This window comes from Micromys minutus, assembly GCF_963924665.1.
Source record: "Micromys minutus genome assembly, chromosome: 16".
NCBI classification, from domain to species: Eukaryota; Metazoa; Chordata; class Mammalia; order Rodentia; family Muridae; genus Micromys; species Micromys minutus.
The window spans coordinates 32744540-32767681 of NC_137985.1; the positions used below are offsets into that span (position 1 = coordinate 32744540).

General features: G+C 33.7%; 2 protein-coding genes across 2 annotated transcripts in view; both read right to left on the reverse strand.

Annotated features, from left to right (window-relative positions):
* The window catches only part of LOC308431190 (olfactory receptor 8G50-like), a gene marked incomplete at both ends in the record, with an annotated part of 46320 nt that extends 25790 nt beyond the window's left edge, over nt 1-20530 (reverse strand). The window contains one exon of the mRNA XM_080930556.1: nt 19599-20530. Coding sequence (XP_080786682.1) covers nt 19599-20530 — 932 coding nt within the window. The remainder of the gene's footprint in view (nt 1-19598) is intronic.
* LOC308431087 (olfactory receptor 8B3) lies at nt 5129-6106 on the reverse strand (the record flags this gene model as incomplete). The annotated part of the gene is made up of 1 exon (XM_080930440.1): nt 5129-6106. The coding sequence occupies one exon, from the start codon at nt 6104-6106 to the stop codon at nt 5129-5131; it is 978 nt and encodes a 325-aa protein (XP_080786566.1).
* Nucleotides 20531-23142: the final 2612 nt, after the last annotated feature.

Sequence of the window (23142 nt, forward strand, 5' to 3'; positions counted from 1 at the left end):
CACATACTGTATAAATACATATGCACAAATATGTAAATTAACCAAGTCTCAGTAAGGCAAACTCCACAAAATTTTTCTGTTGTTAATACATTTTATATCCACAATATAATTACATATTTATAACATTGAAAATGTAGGGGACTAAGGTGGCTAATAGACACTGGTGTGTAGAGATGAAATGAAATGTGACAGGACATGCAGGAAATATTGCTCAAGGAATCATAGGTTTTATGTACATCTTTCTATGTGTTATACTACTATTTAAAATGAATATTTACAATGCCAATTCTGAAGAACAATCCTCTTGAACTGAAGTTATGTATCTAATAGTGTTTAAGAAATATTCATATATAAAAATCTCAAGTAAAATATTTAAATTATTCAAAACCAATCCTTTTAATATTTCAAAATGTGCAGAGTCAGTTGTTTGTACTTTTATTATGAAGGCTGCAGACAAAATGTATACAATTGGAAACACATATAAGCAGAAAACATTTCAAATGTATGGAGCTTAAACCATGAAATAAAAGTATTTTAATCAGGGAACAGGTGCTTTTCTTCTAAGGTGAAGGACATCAGGTTTTCCCTGTAAACTCTATACAACTGTGACACTTAAAATTGACCTTTCTACCTGAAGAAATTATGCATTACAATGATGAAACAGATTGGTGATTACTTGTTTTTTATGAATCCTTCTTCAAGAAACTTTTCTCTTTTCATGTTCCTATTTAGATTTTAGATAAATCTTGCTTCCTTGCTATTTCCTGAACTCTTGGGCTTTAGTTCATCCATCTGAGATTGAACTGAAGTTAACAGAGAGGATAAAAATACAGAATACATTGGACCCCATTGATTTTAAATAGGACCCAAACACGTACTCATCAGCATACATGAATGAAGCATTTTAAATAGAAACTGAAGAGTCTGAAAAGTGTATTATTATTTTGAAAGTACTAATTTCAAAAAAGTTTTCATTTGGTCCAACCATAACCACACTCTAGAGAATATTGCTGTTTTTAAATGCTGCACCACTATGCCCTGAACATATGACCTTTAGCCCTCACTTGAAATCCTGGATGATTTAAAATCTTTATAGATGTTCCTTGCTGACAAATTAATAATTTCAATATAAATTATATTGTTTCATTAGAAATATATGAGCTGAAGCTACAAAGTTATAAACCACAGCTACAAAATTTTCCTTACTTGTTTTTATATGTAAAAATAAAATATTAAGTTGACTAAATTATGTTACCACCATCTTTACCTTTAAGTAACCTAAGACTTTAAAAAGCCTATGAATTATCTGTGTATACTGGTAGCACCAGGCACATATTTTATGCAAGTAGATAGACAGAAAGATGGATCAATAGCAAATACACAAAGAGATTGACCGTTAAATAGAAATGAAATATAGTTATGTCAGAGTGTTAATGTCTGAGATATATCAAAGTCAGTGTTGACCTCTCCCAATGAGTATAAATGTGCACACATATTCCAGCATTCTCCATCCTTTGGAACATGCTAGTATTGATGAGTTTTGCCACTATACTTTGTGTCATATTTGATCAACCTCTTCGAATGCACCATTAGCAGAAGGTATGTATCTGCCCTACAAAAAAGGGCAAAAAGTTTTAAGACCTGCTGTTTGCTTTATCTTTTTCCTGAACATAGAGGGAGCTGACATTGGAACATTGCTTTCTCTAAGTTTTTGGGGTTTGCTTATAATGAATATACTCAAATGTCCTCTATATAAATTAAAAAGACACCTTCAAAAGAAGCATCCTCCAACTGTACTTTATTCAGATGGACTAATATTCATAAATAAAATTTGAAATACACAGAATTGTTTGTATCACAAAAGAATTTTACCATTTCTACAATTTCTTATTCTGAGTAATGTGTACCATTTTATTAAGAACATGCAAATATTTGTCAAATTATAGAAAATAGTTGCATTTTATTAATTTTTATATACTCTCTTACTCTTCACTAATTAGTTTTTGAAAATGTAATTGAAACATCTTTCATGTTTTATATATTCTACATAGGTCATTATTTTGTATATGATCTACCAGTATTAGTCTAGTCTGGTAAACCTAAAAGTATTTTATTGCTATTATGTTCTCAGTTTAATGAATTCTCTTTGCTATATATTTTTTTCTTTAAGGTTTAATGAATTCTAAAAGATAATTCTTAGCAGCCCAAACATATTTTCTAAAGATATAAAGTTTTGTGCACGATTTTGGTTCATTTTAAAGAAATCAATTCTTTTGTATGCTTTTCTTTGTGTGTATTTGTGATTTTAGATGGAAACATTTTAAAGTTTTTATTTTCCCTATGAAATTAATATGTTGATTTTTTATGAATCTATGAAATACCTGTAAATGTGTTTCTGAGTGTTCTCTTTTTTTTTAGTGGGTTTTTCCAGTTTATTTTTATTTTATTTTATTTATTTTTTTAAAACAGCTTTATTTTACAAAACAAAGATAAATGTACAGATTTTAAACATTTTTTGCTTAAAATTATACATTTTTTATCAGTACTTTTTTCAGATTTTAAAATAATTTTTACATAAAACTATATGAATATCTTTTTTAGTCAGTACTTGATTTTTTTCAAGGTTTGATTGTATGCCTTGAAAACTTAATAGTTACAATGAACTAAAGTACATGTAAAACAAAATGTAACATGGAAATAGTTAAAGTTTTCTTGTTTTGTAAATATTTTTTTGTTTTGTTTTGTTTTCTTTATTTCTTGGACTTCATACAGTCTGTGAGTTGTTTCTGGGGAGTGCAAGCCTCTGGGGTTAGCATCCCACTATCAGTGACTGCATATTATGTCTATTCTTTTGTGACTGGGTTATCTCACTCAGGATGATATTCTCTAGATGCAGCCATTTTCTTAAGAATTTGGTTAAGTCATTGTTTCTGGTGGCTGAGTAGTATTCCATTGTGTATATGTACCACAATTTTTGTATCCATTCATCTTCTGAAGGACATCTGGGTTCCTTCCAGCTTCTGGCTATTATAAATAGAGCCGCAATGAACATTGTGGTGAATATATCTTTGTTGTGTATTAAAGTGTCTCTAGGGTATATGCCCAGAAGTGGAATAGCTGGGTCTTCAGGTAGTACTATATCCAATTTGCTGAGGTATCGCCAGACAGATTTCCAGAGTGGTTGTATTAGCTTGCAACCCCACCAACAGTGGAGAAGTGTTCCTCTTTCTCCACAGCCTCGCCAGCATCTGCTGTCATCTGAGTTTTGGATCTTGGCCAACCTGACTGGTGTGAGGTGGAATCTCAGGGTTGTTTTGATTTGCATTTCCCTGATGGCTAAGGATGTGGAGCACTTCCTCAGATGTTTCTCAGCCATTTGGTGTTCCTCAACTGAAAACGTTTTGTTTAGCTCTGTACCCCATTTTTTAATAGGGTTATTTGATTCTCTGGTGTCTAGCTTTTTGAGTTCCTTGTACACCTTGGATATTAGGCCTCTATCTGATGTGGTGTTGATAAAGATCTTTTCCCATTCTGTTGGTTGCTGTTTTGTTTTCTTGACAATGTCCTTAGCCTTACAGAAACTTTGCAATCTCATTAAGTCCCATTTGTTAATCTTTGACCTTGGAGCTTGAGCCATTGGTGTTTTGTTCAGGAAATTTTCTCCTGTGCCTATGTGTTCTAAGGTTTTCCCTACTTTCTCATCTAATAGTTTCAGTGTATCTGGTTTAATGTGGAGATCTTTGATCCACTTACACTTACAAGGAGATAAGAAAGGGTCTATTTTCATTCTTTTGCATGCTGAGTGCCAGTGAGTGTTCTATTACATCCCATGAAGTTGTATACTGTTCCAAAGAAATAAATAAAATTCAATCTGTTCTAAACCTGTCATATTATCCCAGGTTTAGAAGTTTTTCATATATATATATTCAGTATCATCATTCAATTCTATTTAAATGTGCTGTTTATTTTCGTTTCTGTTAGATCACTTCCTTCTCTAATGCTCCTTTTAGCTACCAAGCAAGATGTCAGGACGTGGATTTTGCTTCCAAAATCCCTTGCTCTAGATACTTGGGGCCACACTTAGGATCCAAGAAGTTGAGTGTCGTCCTTGCTGGCTGGGGTAAAGACTTTCAATTGGCTCTTAACTGTGTCTGGGTGGTCATCTTTGGTGGGCTTCCTGTGATGGTATTTTCTATCAAATTAATAATTCTTATTAAAATTCCACGGACATCTGTTGTTTGTTTATTTTAAACACATTTGTACATTTAACTGTTCCAATGGAGTTTAACTTTCATTTTGATCTTGATCTTTTGTCATTCCTCAGTTTGGATCATGTACATTTAAATTTCCTAATAAATTTGGTTTAAAAATATTAAAAGAAAAGAAGTGAAATCCAAGAAATTTTCACAGTTTCAGTACATTTATTGCAGTAATTGTAAAAAACAAAAAAACAAAAAAAAAAAAAATACCAAAATGCATTGAGGCAGGATCAGCGAATAAAAATCTAAGAGAAAATCATCTATCTCAAAGAGACATAGGGAAATTATGTGGGGAAATTCAGACTAGGGACAGTTTTAAAAGGCATTGGAAGAGTAACAGGAAGTCTCCTATCAAAAAGAATAATCCATACCAGAAAAGGAACTTATATGTTTAAGTAAGCCTATGGGTATACAGTGATGCCTTTAAGGCATGTTGAAGCAAGACAATTGTGCTCCTCAAGGTTTATTCCCTTAATGGGGAATTAAGTTGATGCTCTAAGCCATTATAGTTTATATATAAGTTAAATTATATATTATTCTCTATTGTTAGTTATACTAGTAATTATTTGTTGTTATGCAAGCAGGATATATTATTTTTACAGTCATATCCTTAATTAACATATATGTGAAATCCTTAAAATAGATATGGGAAAATTAATGAAAATCCAGAGTAATAATATGGCACAGCCTTTGTATACCATATCATTGTCATAACACAAAATTGTTAAAATATTGGTAGCAACTTTTAACACAAAAGCAATGCAAGTGAAAGCCACATTAATATGAACAAAATACCTTCATGGATACAACATTGAAATTGAAGAATCTTTAAACTTAAATTTAACTTCTTTATATTAATTCACTTTGAATCAGGATACGGGCCTGCTCTGGACTTTCATCAAAACTCTCTTCAATGCTGTTTTGACATCCTTGTTTCTCAAACTGTAAATAAGAGGGTTGAGCATGGGAACTACATTAGTGTAAAAAACAGAAGAAATTTTTCCTTGTTCCATAGATCCAGAATGATTAAGGTACATGAATGCAGCTGATCCAAAGAAAAGTGAAATTGCCATGATGTGAGAGCTACAGGTGCTGAAGGCTTTTGATCTACCTTGAGTGGATTTTATATTGAGAATGTTGGCAAGGATGAAAACATAGGAAATGAGGATGGTACAGCTGGGGACTGTGATGTTAATTCCCACAACGATGAGAACAACAACCTCATTGACATAGGTGCTGGAGCAGGAAAGTTGAAGGAGAGGGAGAATATCACACAAGTAATGGTTGATGACATTGGCATTGCAGAAGGTCAGTCTGAGCATACAGCCTGTGTGGGCAGAGGCTCCAGCAAACCCCATCCCATAAGAAGCAAAGGATAGCAAAGAGCAGATCTGAGGGGACATGGTGACCTTATACAGCAGTGGATTACAGATGGCCACATAGCGATCATAGGCCATTGAGGTCAACATGTAGCATTCAGAGATGACAAAAAAGAGAAAGAAAAACAGCTGAGACATGCACCCTTCATAGGAGATGGAATTCTTCTCAGAGACAAAGTTCATCAGCATTTTGGGACTAAATACGGATGAGTAGCAGAGATCAATGAAGGAGAGGTTGAAGAGAAAATAGTACATGGGGGTGTGCAGGTGAGGATTGAAGCTGATCAGGGTGATCAAACCAAAATTTCCCACCACTGTAACAATGTAGATTATTAGAAACAGGTAAAATAGAGGCAGCTGGAGCTCTGGACGATCTGTCAAACCAGCAAGGACAAACTCAGTCACAAAAGACCCATTTCCAGCCAGCATGCTTATCATTGAAAATCTGAGTAGACAAAAATATGTCATCAGCCGACATCCTTGTGATCTCTTTCCGAGCATTTGTTCAGGACAAAGGGATCAAGATAATTTACATTCTTTGTTTCAAGGCATTGAAACTTTAAAAATTATTATGTTTAATTTTACACACCAAGAAAACTTTGACTATTTTCATGTTATATTTTCTTTTACATGTACTTTATGCACATTGTAACTAGCAAGATTCCAATGCATAATATCAAACCTTTAAAAAAATCAAGTACTGACAAAAATATATTCATATAGTTTAATGCAATAATGCTTTTAAAATACACTTATCTCTGTTTTTAAAATAAAGTCGTTTAAATAAAAGAAAAACTTACTGCAACAAAATACCAACTTTTAGAACAGTATCATTTTTATCTCCATGAATTATTTCTCTCTTTAACAGAAAATAAAGAAACAGAATGACAAAATATAGTCTACTTATTCAAGCTATCTTCTGAGGTGTCTTATTAGCTAACATTTCACTTCCTGAGTCCTACCCCTGCCTATATTTTTAACTAAAAACCTCAGTTCTATCATAATAACCAGGAGGGAACATTCATATAGAAGAGCCTTCCTCTTGTTCTGATTTCTGGAAGGGAATCAGACCCAGTCCATTGGGTTCCAGATGCCCAGCTTCAAATAGCTAAAGAATCAGTAACTCGTAATAAATTTGGGGAAGATCAGTTACCTCAGATTCACATATAGCCACACACTCTTCCAAACATTCTCTTTAAACTGTGGCCTAAATTACAGAGTTAATTCAAAGGCATAAATGTGCTTTCAGTGATGTAGGAAAGAATGACCAGTGGACATGTCAGTGCTGGTTATAGTGTTTATAAACAAATTCATAAATATTATTTTTTCAAAATACATTCTTATAAAGTCTTTCTGTATTTGTATTATACATCAGTTTTTTACAAAAGCGATTTTTTGCATGCTATTTTATTCTTGATGTGTTTCCTAGAGGAGATATACTCATAATGATCCTACAGTGAGGATAAACCAAGGTAACAATGAAGAAATAGAGTAGAAACCCTGCTGCAAATTTGAGTTATTGAATATCATAGCTCTCATTGCTAATACACATGGATTAATACAGTAGATGGAGACCAGGGAAACTTGCATATTGCCTTCTTAATCCACTCAGTGCTGATTCTTCCTGAGACTCACCTCTGCTAATGTAGAAGAAAAACAGACATAAGAGCCACCATGTCCACCAGCACTGCATTTGTTTGAGGCTTTTCTACCCTTCAGACCTCATTACAAAGCCAGACGTGCATCTCCCCTATGCTCTTTCGAAGGTAATTAACTAGAAAGAAAAGAAATAATTATTTGTGCTTTTGCCTCAATACAGGATAATAGATGTGACCTCACCGGGGATTATAAATTCCCCAGAGTACACAAGAATGGAGTATCTAAAATCATACATAAATTTTTCCTAGACTTGCTAACATTAATATTGATTATCATTCAACTGTATCACTTTTATTGAATGAAGAATTATTTAATGATTTTTATAAAACTCTAATATCTTGAGCATCATTAAGTACTCAATAATAAATTTTGTTAATTTTCTAGAGAAAAAATTTATTCAGCTATTTTTAATAACAAATATTACTTATACAGAGTAGTAAGCTTTATAAATGACATTTTCACATATAAATAACATAATTTCATCACACCCATCTCTTTGGTTGTACTTTCTTACCTCCCTCCCTATTTTTCCTGTCTACATATATAACAGTTCTCTTTCATATGCCTTCTTCATGTACTCTATATTTGAACAGAAAGATCTGAGTCCTAGTCTTGTGAGAGGGGCTTATTTCAATTAATATATAGTCCTTCACTTCTATCTATTTTCTTGTAAAGGACTTTATTCTAATTTATAACTGAATAAAATATTATGGTGTACACGTACCTTAGTTTTTGAGACATAATCTTGCTATGTAGCATAGGCTGGTCTCAAACTCATGATTTATTGCAAGCTAGCTGTGAACTCACAATCCTCCCACATCGTTCTTTACAGTATTGCAGGGATAAGCATGTACCATCATGCCCAACTCAATCCATTTTCTTGATCCATACTGACTTACAGATTGATTGCTCAAAATGGCTCTAGGAATGATGCCCTAACATAAATCTAATATTACAGACCAGGAAATTGACTTTGGAGAACACAGCCTTACCAGAGATATTTCTGGATCATTTGAAAATTCAAGATTTTATATCATTATAGGTCTTCTTATATTTGTTTTTATTATAACTGCACTAATTTACATTTGCAAAAAGAAACAGTGGTCATTTTGGCACACATTCTTATCAATATTACAATGTTACATATTTCTTTTGTGGTTGATAATGCTTTTGATTACAATAAAATGGACTCTTGGAGTACTTTTAAGTTCTATTTGTTCATGGCTGAATATTCTATTTTTTCATAACTATATTGACTATTTGTACCTTACCATTTGAGATGTTAAGTTCATACCATTTGCTGATTTGCTGATTGGATTTTTTTCAGTTGGTTATTAGTATTTATTTAATTATTATTTTATTTATTTTCATTCCAAATATTGTTCCCCTTCCTAGTTTTCCCTCTGCAAATCCCTATCTCATACCCCTTATGGTCACTTTGAAGTGGATTCTCCCTACTTCTTCCTCACCTCTGTAGCAACCCCCCATATTGTGGGGCAACAAGCCTCCACAGGACCAAGGGCCTCCCATCCCATTGATGCATAAGGGAGTCTTCTGCTACATATGTGCCAGGAGCCAGGGACCTATTCATGTATACTCCTTAGTTGGGGGTTTAGTCCCTGGGAGCTCTTAGAGGTCTGGTTAGTTGATATTGTTCTTCTTCCTATGGAGTTTCAATACATTTGGCTCCTTTATTCTGTCCCATAACTCTACCATTGGGGCCCCTGATGGCTAGCTGTGAGTATCTGTATCTGTCTTAATCAAATGCTGGCAGAGCCTCTCAGAGGACTGCAATGTTAGGCTACTGTCTGGGAGAACATTTTGGCATCAGGAATAGTGTTGGCATTTTATGTATGCAGATGGGATCTATCCCAGGGTGAGGAGGTTTCTGGATCATTTTTCCTTCAATATCTGTTCCATTTTTCCCCATCTTTCCTTTAGACAGGAAACATGTTCCACCATGTTCATATCATTCTTATTCATAATGGCCAGAAGGTAGAAAAAAACCCAGATTTCCATCTTTAAAGGAATTGATACAGACATTTTGGTACATTTATACAATGAGTACTACTCAGCTATTAAAAACAATGATTAATGAATCTCCTAGGCAAATGTATAAAACTTGAATCTATCATCCTGATTGAGTTAACGCAGTCACAAAAGAACACTAGTGATATGTACTCACTGACAAGTAGATACTAGCCCCAAAATTTAGGAATACTCATGAAAAAATTTCCAGAAATTTTGAAGCTCAAAGAAAATAAAAGCCAGAAGGTGGATGCCTCAGTCTCTTTTAGAAGGGAGAACAAAACACTCATTGGAGGAAATAATGGAACAAATAAAGGTACAAGGATTGCAGAAAAGATCATCCAGAGACAGCATCATTGGGGGATCCACCCTATATGCAGCCACTAAACCCAAGCACCATTGCTGATGCCTAGTTTGTTTACTGGCAAGAACTTGATAAGGATGTCTTCTCAGAGTCTCCTGTCAGGGCCATATTGATACAGAGGAGGATGCTTGTAGCTAACCATTGGACTCAACAAGGTACATTAATGAAGGAACTAGAAAAAAGACTGAACAAGCTGAAAGAGTCTGCAATTCCATGGGCAGAACAATATTATCAACTAACCAAACCCACCACATCTTCCAGGGACTAAAACACAAACCAATGAGTTCATATGGAGAAATCTATGGCCCCATGTGCATAAGAAGCAGAAGATAGCATTCTTGTGCATCAATGGGGTGAGAGGTCTTTGGTTCAGTGAAAGTTTGTTTTCTGAATTTAGGGGAATACCAAGGTGCTGAGAGGGGAAGATGGTGTGATTGGGAGAGGGAGAACTTTCATGGAGGCAATTGGAGGCAGGTGGTAGGATTGGGGTAAAGGAAATAAGATCTGAAATGTAAATACAAAGAATATACAATAAAAAATTTAAAGTAAATACAGAGAGAGAGAGAGAGAGAGAGAGAGAGAGAGAGAGAGAGAGAGAGAGAGAGCAGATTTCTAACAAAACAAAATAAATCATAACAACAACAAAAACACAAACAAAAATATTAGCTAAGATGTGAGGAAAGGAGAAATCCATTATCTGTTTTTTTTTTTTTAATTACAAGCTGACTTAGAATACATACAAACATCATTTTACAATTTCAAGCTTATCACTAACAATCAGATACATTCTAGATTAATGTGAAGAAAGTTCTTTAATTCACTATGAACCTGAGGTAAAGATAAATCTTACTATTATGTGTGTGTGTATGTTTGTGTGTGTGTGTGTGTACTTTTAATCATGAAAAATCCATAAAGTTAAAGGTTTCATGTTGATTTTTTCCTTATGTGTAGCAATATACTTTTAAATTTCATTTACACCGAATAGTAATTCATACATATTGTATAAAAACCAGAATAAATTTCGATATATGTCAATATGAGAATTTATTCTTTCATTCATTAAATGATATATACTTGGGTTAGGTGTATGCATCATGTATTAAGATTGTTCATCTTATTAACATTATTTCTTTTATGTTCACCTCCTAGGTATATATTTAAATGTATTTGTCATATCATGTGATAACCCCATTTCTACCCATTTACAAAAATACTGGAGGTTTCACAAAGTTATTGCAGCACTGGCTGCTTCAAAAGTGTGTAGCCCATTCCTATTTCCCATCTTATCAACAAGTCGACAACTTAGACACCTAACTTCATCTGAAGTAACAGTGAAAGTTAAAAATATCATGACTGGAAAAAAAAAGCCCAGAACTAGCCAAATTCAGTGCCGAATTTTTCCAGAAAATCAAAGAAAACTAACACTCATGCTTCTCAAATTATTTCACCAAAAAAAAAAAAAAAAAAAGAAATTGAAGGAAAATTTCTAAAGTCATCTATGAAACAATTTTGTTAATCTGATACCAAAAGTCACAAAGGCTTGATAAAACAGATTATTCACCAATATCCTTCATGAACATAGATACAAAATAACCACAGTAAAGTACGTTAAAACCAAATTCAAAAACAAATAAAAAATTATCCACTATGACTACACTGACATCATCCCGGAGATGCAGGGATGGTTCAACATGCATTAATCAAAATAATGCACCACACAAACCAAACAGAGTAAAAGTATAGTAAAACAACAACCAAAGAAACAAAGAAATGTAATTATCTCATTAAATATACAAAAGGCCTTCGACAAAATTCAGTGTCTCTTCATGATAAAAAGACCTGGAGAAACTAGGATGCAATGTACAAACCTCAACCAGATAAAACAAATTTATATAAATGTCCACAGCCAATATCATCTTAAATGAAGAAAAATTCAAAACATATCCATTAAAATCAAGACAAGATTATCCATTTCTTCTGCATTTAGTATTTAAAACCATAGCAATAAGACAACTGAAGGAGATTAAGGCAATACAAATAGGGTAAAAGAAGCCAAATATCTTTATTTACAGATATTTTATTTTGTTTTATCTTTAGTTTTGAGAATTTCATATCTAATGAATATTTGCCCCCATTATTTCTTCCAAACTATCCCAGATACCAAATACACATTTTCATTCCAATAAAATATCCTCTTCTTTAAAAACAAAACAAAAGAAAATAAAACAAAAGCCCAAGCTCAACTAGTATTGAACATATGTGAATGGGTGTGGTGCCTGCCATCCATTGGCACATGGACAAAGTACCAGTAACCACACCCAATGAAAAAAGTTTCTCCGTCTCCAAGTAACTATTAACTCCAAATAGCTCCTCAGTTGTAACCAGGGCCTTATGAATCCTCCCTCAAAATTCCTAGGCAAATGGATGGATCTAGAGAATATCATCCTGAGTGATGTTTCAGTGAATTGAGTAATGCTTATGAGTTCAAATAAATCAGTACTTGAAAATAATTAAAAACATTTTAAAATATATTGTAGTCATAACTCCTACCACTATTATTTTGTCTAACACTTAAATCTCATTTATCTTTTTTTACAGTTATCAATATTAATTAATTAATTTTTTATTTATTTGTTTATTTATTTATTACTTCTTATCCCCAATTGTGCCACCTTCTCTCTTCTCTTCCCATTACCACCCTTGCAAATTCCTCCTCATTTTCTTCCCCAGTTTACATAGAAGGGGAAGATCCCCTTTGGTACCACCCTATGCTGGAATATTCTGGCACTGTAGGCCTACACACAGTCTCTTCCACGAAGGTCCAACTAGGTAGTCTAATTATGATAAAGAGATCCAATGACAGGCAACTGAATCAGAGAAGCCTGTTTCAATTATTAGGGCACCCATGTAAAAACCAAGCTGTATATATGTCACATATGGTTAATTGAGCCTATGTCCAGCACTGGTTGGTAGCTCAGACTCTGTGAGCCTTATGGGTCCAAGTTAGTGGACTTCATTAGTTTTCTTTCAATTTCCTTAACTCCTCCAGCTTTACCAGTTCTATCCCTTACTCTTCTGCAAGACTACCAGAGCACTGACTGATATTTGGTTCTTGGTTTCTGTTTCTGTTTTCATCTAGTACTCAATGAAGCTTCCTGGTACAGTTATGTTAGGGTCGAGAATGGGAAAGATGTTGGCCAAACCTACATCTGACAGTGGACTAATATCAAAAATAAATAACAAACTCAAAAAATTAGATAACAACAAACCAAATAACCCTATTCAAAATGGAGTTGAGAGCTAAACAGAAAATTCAGTACAGAGGAATCTTTAAAGACCAAGAAGCACTGAAATGCAAATCAAAACAACTCTGAGATTTCAGCTTACACCTATCAAAATGTCTAAGATCAAAAACTCAAATCACAACTTATGCCGATAAGATGTAAAGCAAGAGAAACATTACATTGTTTCTGGTAGGTGTACAAACTGGTACAACCACTTTGGAAATCAATTTTGGCAGTTTATTTCCCAACTCAAAAATTTGGTAACATATCTACTCCAAGACCCTGATATACCATTTTTGGGCATATATTCAATAGATATCCCACTATATCACAAGGATACTTCCACAAATATGTTCATAGAAGCTTTATTTGTAATAGCCACAAACTCTAAACAGCCTAGATGTTCCTAAACTGAAGAACAGATAAGGAAAATGTGGTACATCTACCCAATGAATTACTACTCAGCTACTAAAAACAAAGACATCTTGATGGCACTAGGAAATATTATCCTGAGTGAGCTAACCAAAACTTATAATGATTCACAGGGTGTGTATTCATTTATAAAGGAACATTAATCATAACATCCAGAGTAACAATGCTACAGTCCATAAACCCAAAGACACTAAATAATAAGATAAGTCAAAGAGAAAATTAAGAAATGGAAACAATGTAGTCATCAGAGGTAGATGGGGGAGGGACCTGGATGGGAGAAACGTTAGAGGAGGAAAGGGGGATGTGGATCAGGTGTTGGAAGAAGAATTGTAGGAGAGGTCTGGGAGTGTGAACAGTTATCAATGGAAGAATATCCCTGGAAGTACCTGGAGAGATGGGACAATGGAAATTTGGGGGAATCTGTTAGAGTAATCCAACAGGATAATCTTACCAGTAGGGCATATGAAGACTTAAGTGGCTATCTTGTGTAACCAAGTGGGACTTCTAGTAGAGGTAGAAGAACATCAATCTATCTATCCATAAAAACCTTCAACCCAAAATGTGTCACGCCTAAAAGATTCTCCCGGATAAAGATGGTACAGAGACTGACAGAATGGCCAACAAATGAGTGGCTCAACTTCAAACAAACCCCATGGAAGATAGTTAATCCCTCTCACTATTAATGATATTTTATAATGCTTGTGAATGTGAGCCTAGCCTTTTCTCTCTTTATTACCTCCTACAAGATTCAACAAAAAACTGATCATACCAGAGAAGCTCGATTTTCTTGTCCACAGTCTTTGTGGCTTTGACATCAGTTATGGAGTTTTGATCAAACTTGGGTGACCAGCTTATTCTAAAGTCAGATTCTGGAACATTTTTTCAAGGCAGCAACTTCTTATTTTCTCAAAACTGCCTGCATGGTTTCATGACATTTGCAATATAGGGAATTTTGAGAATCCCCTTCTGCATCTTAACCTCTGACACCTCTTAGAGAGAAATGTTCATTAGCAAACTTCTGTGCTAACACAGCTGTTTGAGTAGATAACATAAAGGCTATGAAATAGATGGCAAGTACTTACTGTCTCTATGATATAATTCATTCTTTTATATTCAAATCATCATGAGATCATGATGACAATCAGAATAGTATTTTCATCATAGCCCAAAGTCTTTCTATGTCAATTTATGTTTTTTGTTTACTTGCCTTAATTTATATATTATATTCTGAGTGTTTAATATGAGAACTATCTCTTTAAGTTTTGAGTAAAAAATTGCACATTGTTAATGGCAAAAATTATATCATACAGCATCATTCTTATAAATTATTCATTTGATAATATTGTATAATTCTACACAATGAAAAACCACTAACTATGTCCATATCTCTCATCATGTGGTAAACATTACTCTTGTTTCCCACTTGAACAAAGAAAATTCTCTTTGCTGCTTACTAAGGTTATCATGTACAAGTAAAGACGGTCAATATTTCTCTGTTCATTGATAGACACTCCATATTGCACCTTGTGCAGTGATATTTATGTTTATACAGTTGGTTTCAAATATAATTTATTTCAAAAATGAAACTAAAATATACACTTCTAAAATAATTTACTAATGACTCATGACAATGATAGAATTGCTGAAACTTATGTAGATTTGGGAATCATTTTTATTTTACTTAGTTAAAATAATGAAATAATTCTGTATTAGGTTATAAGAACTTTGCTAAATATATACCCCGTGACTCTATAAACATTACATAGTTTCACTTTGCTTGACACACAAAAATATATCTTGTAGTGCTGGGAATTAAATATATTTCAGCAGAAAAAAATTTCTCCCGTCAAAAAATAATTAAAACAGTACAGAGAACAAAAAAGAATATTTAAGGCTGTAAGGGAAAATGACCTAGAAACATGTAAAGGAAGAACTATCAGAGTAACACCAGACTTCTCAACAGATCCCTAAGATCCTTTAGTGATGTCATGCAGACCCTAAGAGAAAACAAATGCCAGCCCAGGCTACTATGCCCAACAAAACTTTCAATCATCATAGATGTTGAAACCAAGATATTCCAAGAAAAAGCAAATTTTAGCTATAGATATAGTAATTCAGGACTACACAGAATTCCAGAAGGAAAACCAACACAAGAATAGTACATAAAAGAAAAAGAAAACAAGAAATCAACCATATCACAACAAACCAAAAAGGAGAGAATCACATACACATAATAGCAGCTCCAACAATAAACATAACAGAAACTAACAATCATCTGTCTTTAGTATCTCTCAACATAAACAGACTCAATAAAAAGACATAAACTAAAAGACTGATCATGCAAGCAGAATCCAACAGTTTTTTTTTTTGTTTTTTTTTGTTTTTTTTTGTGCACAAGAAATATACCTGAGTGAAAAAGACAGACACTATCTCAAAAAAAACTGGAAAAGGGTTTTCCAAGAAAATGTGCCCCCAAAAGCTAAAGTTGCGGATCTAATAATCAATAAAATAGATTTTCAAACAAAAGTTATCAAACAAAATGGGGAAAGACACTCACATTCATCAAAGGAAATATTCACCAAGATAAAGTCTCATTCTGAATATCTATGCCCCAAGTGCAAGAGCAACCACATTCTTATAAGAAACATTATTAAAATTCTAAACACACATTGAAGCTCTCACAATAATAGTGTGAGTCTTAAAGACCCAACTCTTAACAATGAACCAGTCATTGAAACAGGAACTAAATGCAGCAATACCATTATTTGGCACATACCCAAAGAATGCTCCAACATATAACAAGAACACATCCTCCATATGTTTATAGCAGTCTTATTTATAATAGCCAGACCCTAGAAAAAGCCCCAGTGTTCTTCAACAGTGGAATGAGTACAACAAATGTGATACATTTATACACTGGAGTACTACTCAGTTATTAAAAGCAATGACTTTTTGAAGTTATTAAGCAAATGAATGGAACTACACATAATATCTACATGATCAATGATACAAATTGAGTTAAAAAGATCATTTTGCAATTTCATATGGAATAACAAAAGACCTAGAATAGCGAAATCCATCCTCAACAACAAAAAAAATCTGTGAGAATCACTATCCCTGACCTCAAGCTATATTACAAGGCAATTGTGCTGAAAACTGCAGAGTATTGGTACAGAAATAGGCACGTGGATCAATGGAATATAATAGAAGATCCAGAAATGAGCCCTTATGTATATGGTCACCTGATTTTTGACAAAGGAGCCGTAAACATTCAATGGAAAAAGGACAGCCTATTCAACAAATGGTGCTGGTCCAACTGGCACTCAGCATGCAAAAGAATGAAAATAGACCCTTTCTTATCACCTTGTACAAAGCTCAAGTGAAAGTGGATCAAAGATCTCCACATTAAACCAGATACACTGAAACTATTAAATGAGAAAGTAGGGAAAACCTTAGAACACATAGGCACAGGAGACAATTTTCTGAACAAAACACCAATGGCTCAAGCTCTAAGGTCAAAGATTAACAAATGGGACTTAATGAGATTGCAAAGTTTCTGTAAGGCTAAGGACATTGTCAAGAAAACAAAACGGCAGCCAGCAGAATGTGAAAAGATCTTTACCAACTCCACATCAGATAGAGGCCTAATATCTAAGGTATACAAAGAACTCAGAAAGCTAAACACCAGAGAATCAAACAACCCTATTAAAAAATGGGGTACAGAGCTAAACAAAACATTCTCAATTGAGGAATATCGAATGGCTGAGAAACATCTTTGGAAGTGCAAGACATCTTTAGCCATCAGGGAAATGCAAATCAAAACAACCCTGAGATTCCACCTCACACCAGTCAGATTGGCCAAGATCCAAAACTCAGATGACAGCAGATTCTGGAGATGTTGCGGAGAAAGAGGAACAGTTCTTCACTGTTGGTGTGGTTGTAAACTGATACAACCACTCTGGAAATCAGTCTGGCGATACCTCAGAAAATTGGACATAGTACTACCCGAAGATTCAGCTATTCCACTTCTGGGCATATAACCCAGAGACACTTTAATATACAACAAAGATACATGCACCACAATGTTCATAGCAGCTCTATTTATAATAGCCAGAAGCTGGAAAGAACCCAGATGTCCTTCAGAAGATGAATGGATACAAAAATTGTGGTACATTTACACAATGGAATACTACTCAGCCACCAGAAACAATGACTTAACCAAATTCTTAAGAAAATGGCTGCATCTAGAGAATATCCTTCTGAGTGAGATAACCCAGTCACAAAAGAACAGACATAGTATGCAGTCACTGATAGTGGGATACTAATCCCAGAGGCTCGCACTGCCCCAGAAACAAGTCATAGACTGTGTGAAGTCCAAGAAAAAAAGAAAACAACAACAACAACAACAACAAAGTCATGCTCAATCCTTACCCACCAAGAACACATTGACAAATTCCAGGTAACACCCTGTGTTACATTTACTTTTTCTTCATTGTAAAAAAAAAGAAAAAAAAAGAAAAAAAAAAAAAAAGCCAAGCACTGACACAGTTGTATTTGTATACATTTATGCAAAAATGTTTAAAATTTTTATCTTTGTTTTTTAAAATAAAGTATAAAAAAATAAATAAATTATATCATCTTCCTATACAGACAGCTAATAAGTTTCAATTTATGATATCATCAAAATCAAAATTATCATTAATCATGCTATCTTAATCAGGCTTTTATTGCTCTGTAAAGACACCATGACCATGGCAATTCTTATGAATGTAAAGATTTAACTGAGGATTGCTTACAGTTTCAGGGGGTTTATCCATTATAATCACAGTGAGAAACATGGCTGCAAGCAGGCAATACTGTGCTTGAGGAAAGGAGAGGTTTACATCTTGTTTCTCAAGTAGCTGAATATATGCCACACTGAGTGTATCTTAAGTACAGGCAACCTCCAAACCTATCCTTTCAATGACACACTTCCTCCAACAACACCATACCTCCTAGTAGCACCAGTCCCTACTGACTAAGCATTCACACTTGAGTCTCTATGGCCATTCCTATGAAACTACCACACATGCCTAGAAATTGTGTGGCTTGAAATAGGGAAGGAAAGTGATTTCCTGTCTTTTGAGGTAAACTCACTGTGGAATATATATGATTGGTTTCTGCTACTGTGATTGTATTCTTATGATTTCTGAAAACTAGAGTTTATTATGATCTGACACATACTAAGCTAAAATTGTTATAGATGAAATTGAATTCGAGCATTCATATTTTTCTACTTAAAACTTTGTCCCATTTATGTTGTTTTTAATTTTTCAAAGCTATATATATATATATATATATAATTTTGAACTAGTATATGGTAAATGACCCACATGTCATCGAGTTTTAAGAAGCAATTGCAATGGAAAAACAGAGTTTTGTAAGGCAAGAGAAAACATAAGAATGAAGAAAAGTCAAGGACTATGCAAAATCAGTGGCCTTTATTCTGATTATTTTAAAAAAATGTTCTCTTCATGTTTTTAATTTTGATATTACAGAATGAAATAGAGGAGACACAACAAAGAGGTGTTTTGTCATGTAGTTGACAACAAAGCTACCAATGTTCTGTTCCTAATAAAGGATTCAGATTGAATAATAAATACAAGGGAATCAGGTTTTAAGTATAGATAGATAGATAGATGATAGATAGATAGAAAGATGATAGATAGATAGATGATAGATAGATAGATGAGAGATAGATAGATACATAGATAGATAGATAGATAGATAGATAGATAAAGTTAGTGTTGAGAAGAATAAATATTTTTGTGCTGAACATAGAATAATAAAGTGAGCAGAGGTAACGTGTTATTTAAATCTACATGCTTATTTACTTAAAAAAACATTTTTAAAAGCATTGAAGCTCACCGGAATCATGAAGTAGAAGTTTCTAAGGCAATGTAGAAATGACTTATTCTAGGTGAATTTATCGTAAGAATAGGCCAAAAAAGTTAGGCTTTTTCTGCTGCTGCTGAAGTCTTCAGAAGAAGCTATGAGAGGTGTATTCCACTAACATATACTGAGACTTTCTGATGTGGATGGTACTATTTGACATGAACCAAAAATTTTTTGTTTGGAGCTTAATTGAATAGGGTTATAAAATAAAATTTATTGGTCATAATCTGTATGTTTTTGAAGGTAAATATTTCTCTACACGTGAAACTTCTTTTGAAATAACTTATTTAGAGCTAGTTTAACATCCCTGTTCCGCAGGCTGTAGATCATGGGATTCAGCATTGGTACAACAGTAGTGTAAAACACAGAGGACACTTTTCCTTTGTCTTTGGAGCTGACAGAGAAGGGCTGTAGGTACATGAATGCCAGGGAACCAAAGAAGACAGAAACAGCAGAGAAGTGGGAGCTGCATGTGCTGAAGGCTTTGAATCTGCCCTCAGTGGATTTGATCCGGAGAATGCTAACAATGATGAACACATAAGAGCCAAGAATGGTCAGGGTTGGAATAAAGATATTGAATGCACTGAGACACAGGAGTACTATCTCATTGACATAAGTACTGGAGCAAGCAAGCTCCATTAATGGGAAAAGATCACAGAAGTAATGGTTTATTATATTAGCCTTACAGAAAACCACTCTTAGCATGCACAGAGTATGAACTGCTGCACCAATCAAGCCCATGGCATACACCCCACCTACCATCCAGGAGCAGACTCGGTAAGACATGGTGACGTTGTAGAGCAAGGGGTTACAAATCGCAACATAGCGGTCATATGCCATTCCAGCCAACATATGACACTCAGATATAACAAAAGCAAGGAAGAAATAGAGCTGAATCATACATTCTTGATAGGAGATGACATTCTTTTTGACCACAAAGTTTACCAGCATCTTGGGAGTAATAACAGTAGAGTAACAGAGGTCAATGAAGGACAGGCTGCTGAGGAAGAAGTACATGGGGGTGTGCAGGTGGGAGCTGAGGAGGATCAAGATGATCATGCCCAGGTTTCCCAGTACTGTAAAGAGGTAGATTCCAAGGAAGAGTAGAAACAGGGGCAGCTGCAACCCTGGTTTGTCTGTTAACCCAGCGAGGATGAATTCAGTCACTGTGGAGTGATTTCTGTCTGCCATTTACACCTGGATGTTTTACGTAGGAAGCAAGAAAATATGTTGTTTATATCTGTGCTAGTGGTGTGTGATATTGAATTCAAGTTTTTTCATTGTGGTTTTCCTGTTTCCAACAGCTCTTCATGTGTGTTCATAGTTCAAGACTTAACATGTGACAAACATATACATATCTAATGTATCTATGAATTTTTGTTTTCCATGAACATCCAACAAATATATATAGTAAATTGAATGGAGTTATATGGCACCTCATTACTATCTTTTAAATATTGCTTTATATCAAAATATCAGCATCATCCAGTACCTCTCAAATATCTGTGGAAAACTTTCAGCATAAGTTAATAAATGAAGAAATTTTGACATATTTATTCAATGTATTAGTATAGATTCTAGATCAAGAATGTAAATAGGACACTGAAATAAAGCACCTTTAATTGTAAAGGAAGAAACGGCATTATTTCAGCATCTTAGTAATATAATATTCAGTATAGAAAATTTTAATTATTATAGAAAGGAATTTGAAGAAACATTTAAATGCTCAGCAAATTTTAGAATAGGAGATTAAAGTCAAACTTGATAAATATTGAATTCATTGACAACATGATAAAAACATAATTACTGACATGGATATTAAGCAGGAGCCTTATTAGACATTTGACTCAGAATTGAAAATATTTATGTAAAGAAACTGAAGATGTACAGAAAAAGAGAGGCATCTATGCTCATGAACCAGTGAAGACCTTTGTGACAGTGGACATACTTTCCTGATCAATCTCTGAACTCACTGTTATCATCATCTTTCTGGTTTTCTTTTAAATTTCCTTGCACATGAATTATTATACCCCAAGGAACCTATATTCATGCATAGTATGTGATCCAAGAAAATGAGAATTAACCTGAAATGGCAGAATGAAGACCCTGACCACCACCCACATGAATCTCACTGTAATACTCTAATAGTTTGAATAGTGCACTACTGTCATGATTGTAGATCTTCCAATCAATGTAATACATCTGACATCCCAGAAACAAGCAAATACTTATAAGCTTTAGGTGTAAGAGCTTTATTATAAGGCAGTGTACAATTGCATATGATATGAGGCAATTTTTTTTAAAATATGTAACTCCTCAGTCATTCTGTCAAGCTAATTCTAAACAGTCTATTGGTAGTAAATATAAAAGATAAAGGTGTATCAATATTGAGGAAAAAAGACTAAAACTTTACTATTTAAAAAACGTTACCCTTCTTTAGATAAGAAACTAAAATCCCAGGCTATCATACAAATTACCAAAGTGAGTATTACAAAAAGTCTAGAAACATTGAATAGAGCACAGAAAAAGGATTAAGATATGGAAAACATGTAGATAGTGCACATCAAAGCTAGTGTGGTTTAACAATAAAAAGGTCAAATGATGTAATTTATAATGTCAAAAAGCTAGAAATAGCCATTCTTCTTTGGAGACGCACACTTGGCTAAGAAGCATGGGAAATACTATTTTTATCTTTCATTATTAAGAAAATCTTTAAGTAAAATCTACAGTGAAATAATGTTTCACACTGATCAGAATGATTGCAATTAAAAATGAAAGTATTATGATGATCTAAACAAATGAGAATCTTCATATATTTTGTGGTATTTTAAAAAATTACAGACTGGAAAACAATTTAAAATATTTCAAAATATAAACTATTATGCTATTATGTACCAAGAAATTTCAGTTCTAGTGATATACCCACAAAATAAAAAAACATGCATTCACATAAAATTTTTTAGAGTAATAAATAAGTACTCATGATATCATATATTTGAAATAAAAAAACCCTGATGTTCATTCACTGATGAATGAATAGATAAGGTATACTTTTTTCATAAAATGGAAAATTATTCTGTAATAAAGAGGCTTAAAGTCCTGAATGAATCATGACTTTAAAGAGCTTGAAACACTGTAAGTGAAAGGGAACAGGAATGTAAGACAATAGATTGTCTGGGGCCATTTTATGAAGTAGAAAGAACAGGCCAATAATAATAGACAGAAAGAAGCTCTATGCCTTCGAGGTACTGTAGAACAAAAAGGAAGGTACTAATGTTATTGTTCATACTTAGAGTTTTATTTAGGCTGGAGATGATAACATTCTACATAGAGCATGGTGAGAAATGCATAGTTTAATATTTAGACTGAATTAAATTGAATAATACAGACTTTATAATATACCACACTACAGCATATGTTTTTTAAAAATTAACACCAAATTAGAGTCAAATAGCATGACCACAAAAATATTCCAGCACATCTTTGTACCTTTCTACTTACCTGGAATTCCTTTCCAACTATGCCAACCTCGGGATATACCTCATAATTTATACCAAATAATCAAATGTTCTCATTATTGAGACATTTCTCTGTTACACAGTCATTCAATAATACTGTCATAGATTGTATTTATCCCTCCAATCCAAAATGAAACAGAATAAAATAACTATTCTCAATGCAATAGAAGTTAAAGACAGAATGTAGACACATAATCTAGAGCCTTTCTTCTGTGTCTTCTACCCAAGAAGAGTCACAAAACACAATAATCAGTTAAGAACCAGGTCAGAGGAGGTTTCTGTACT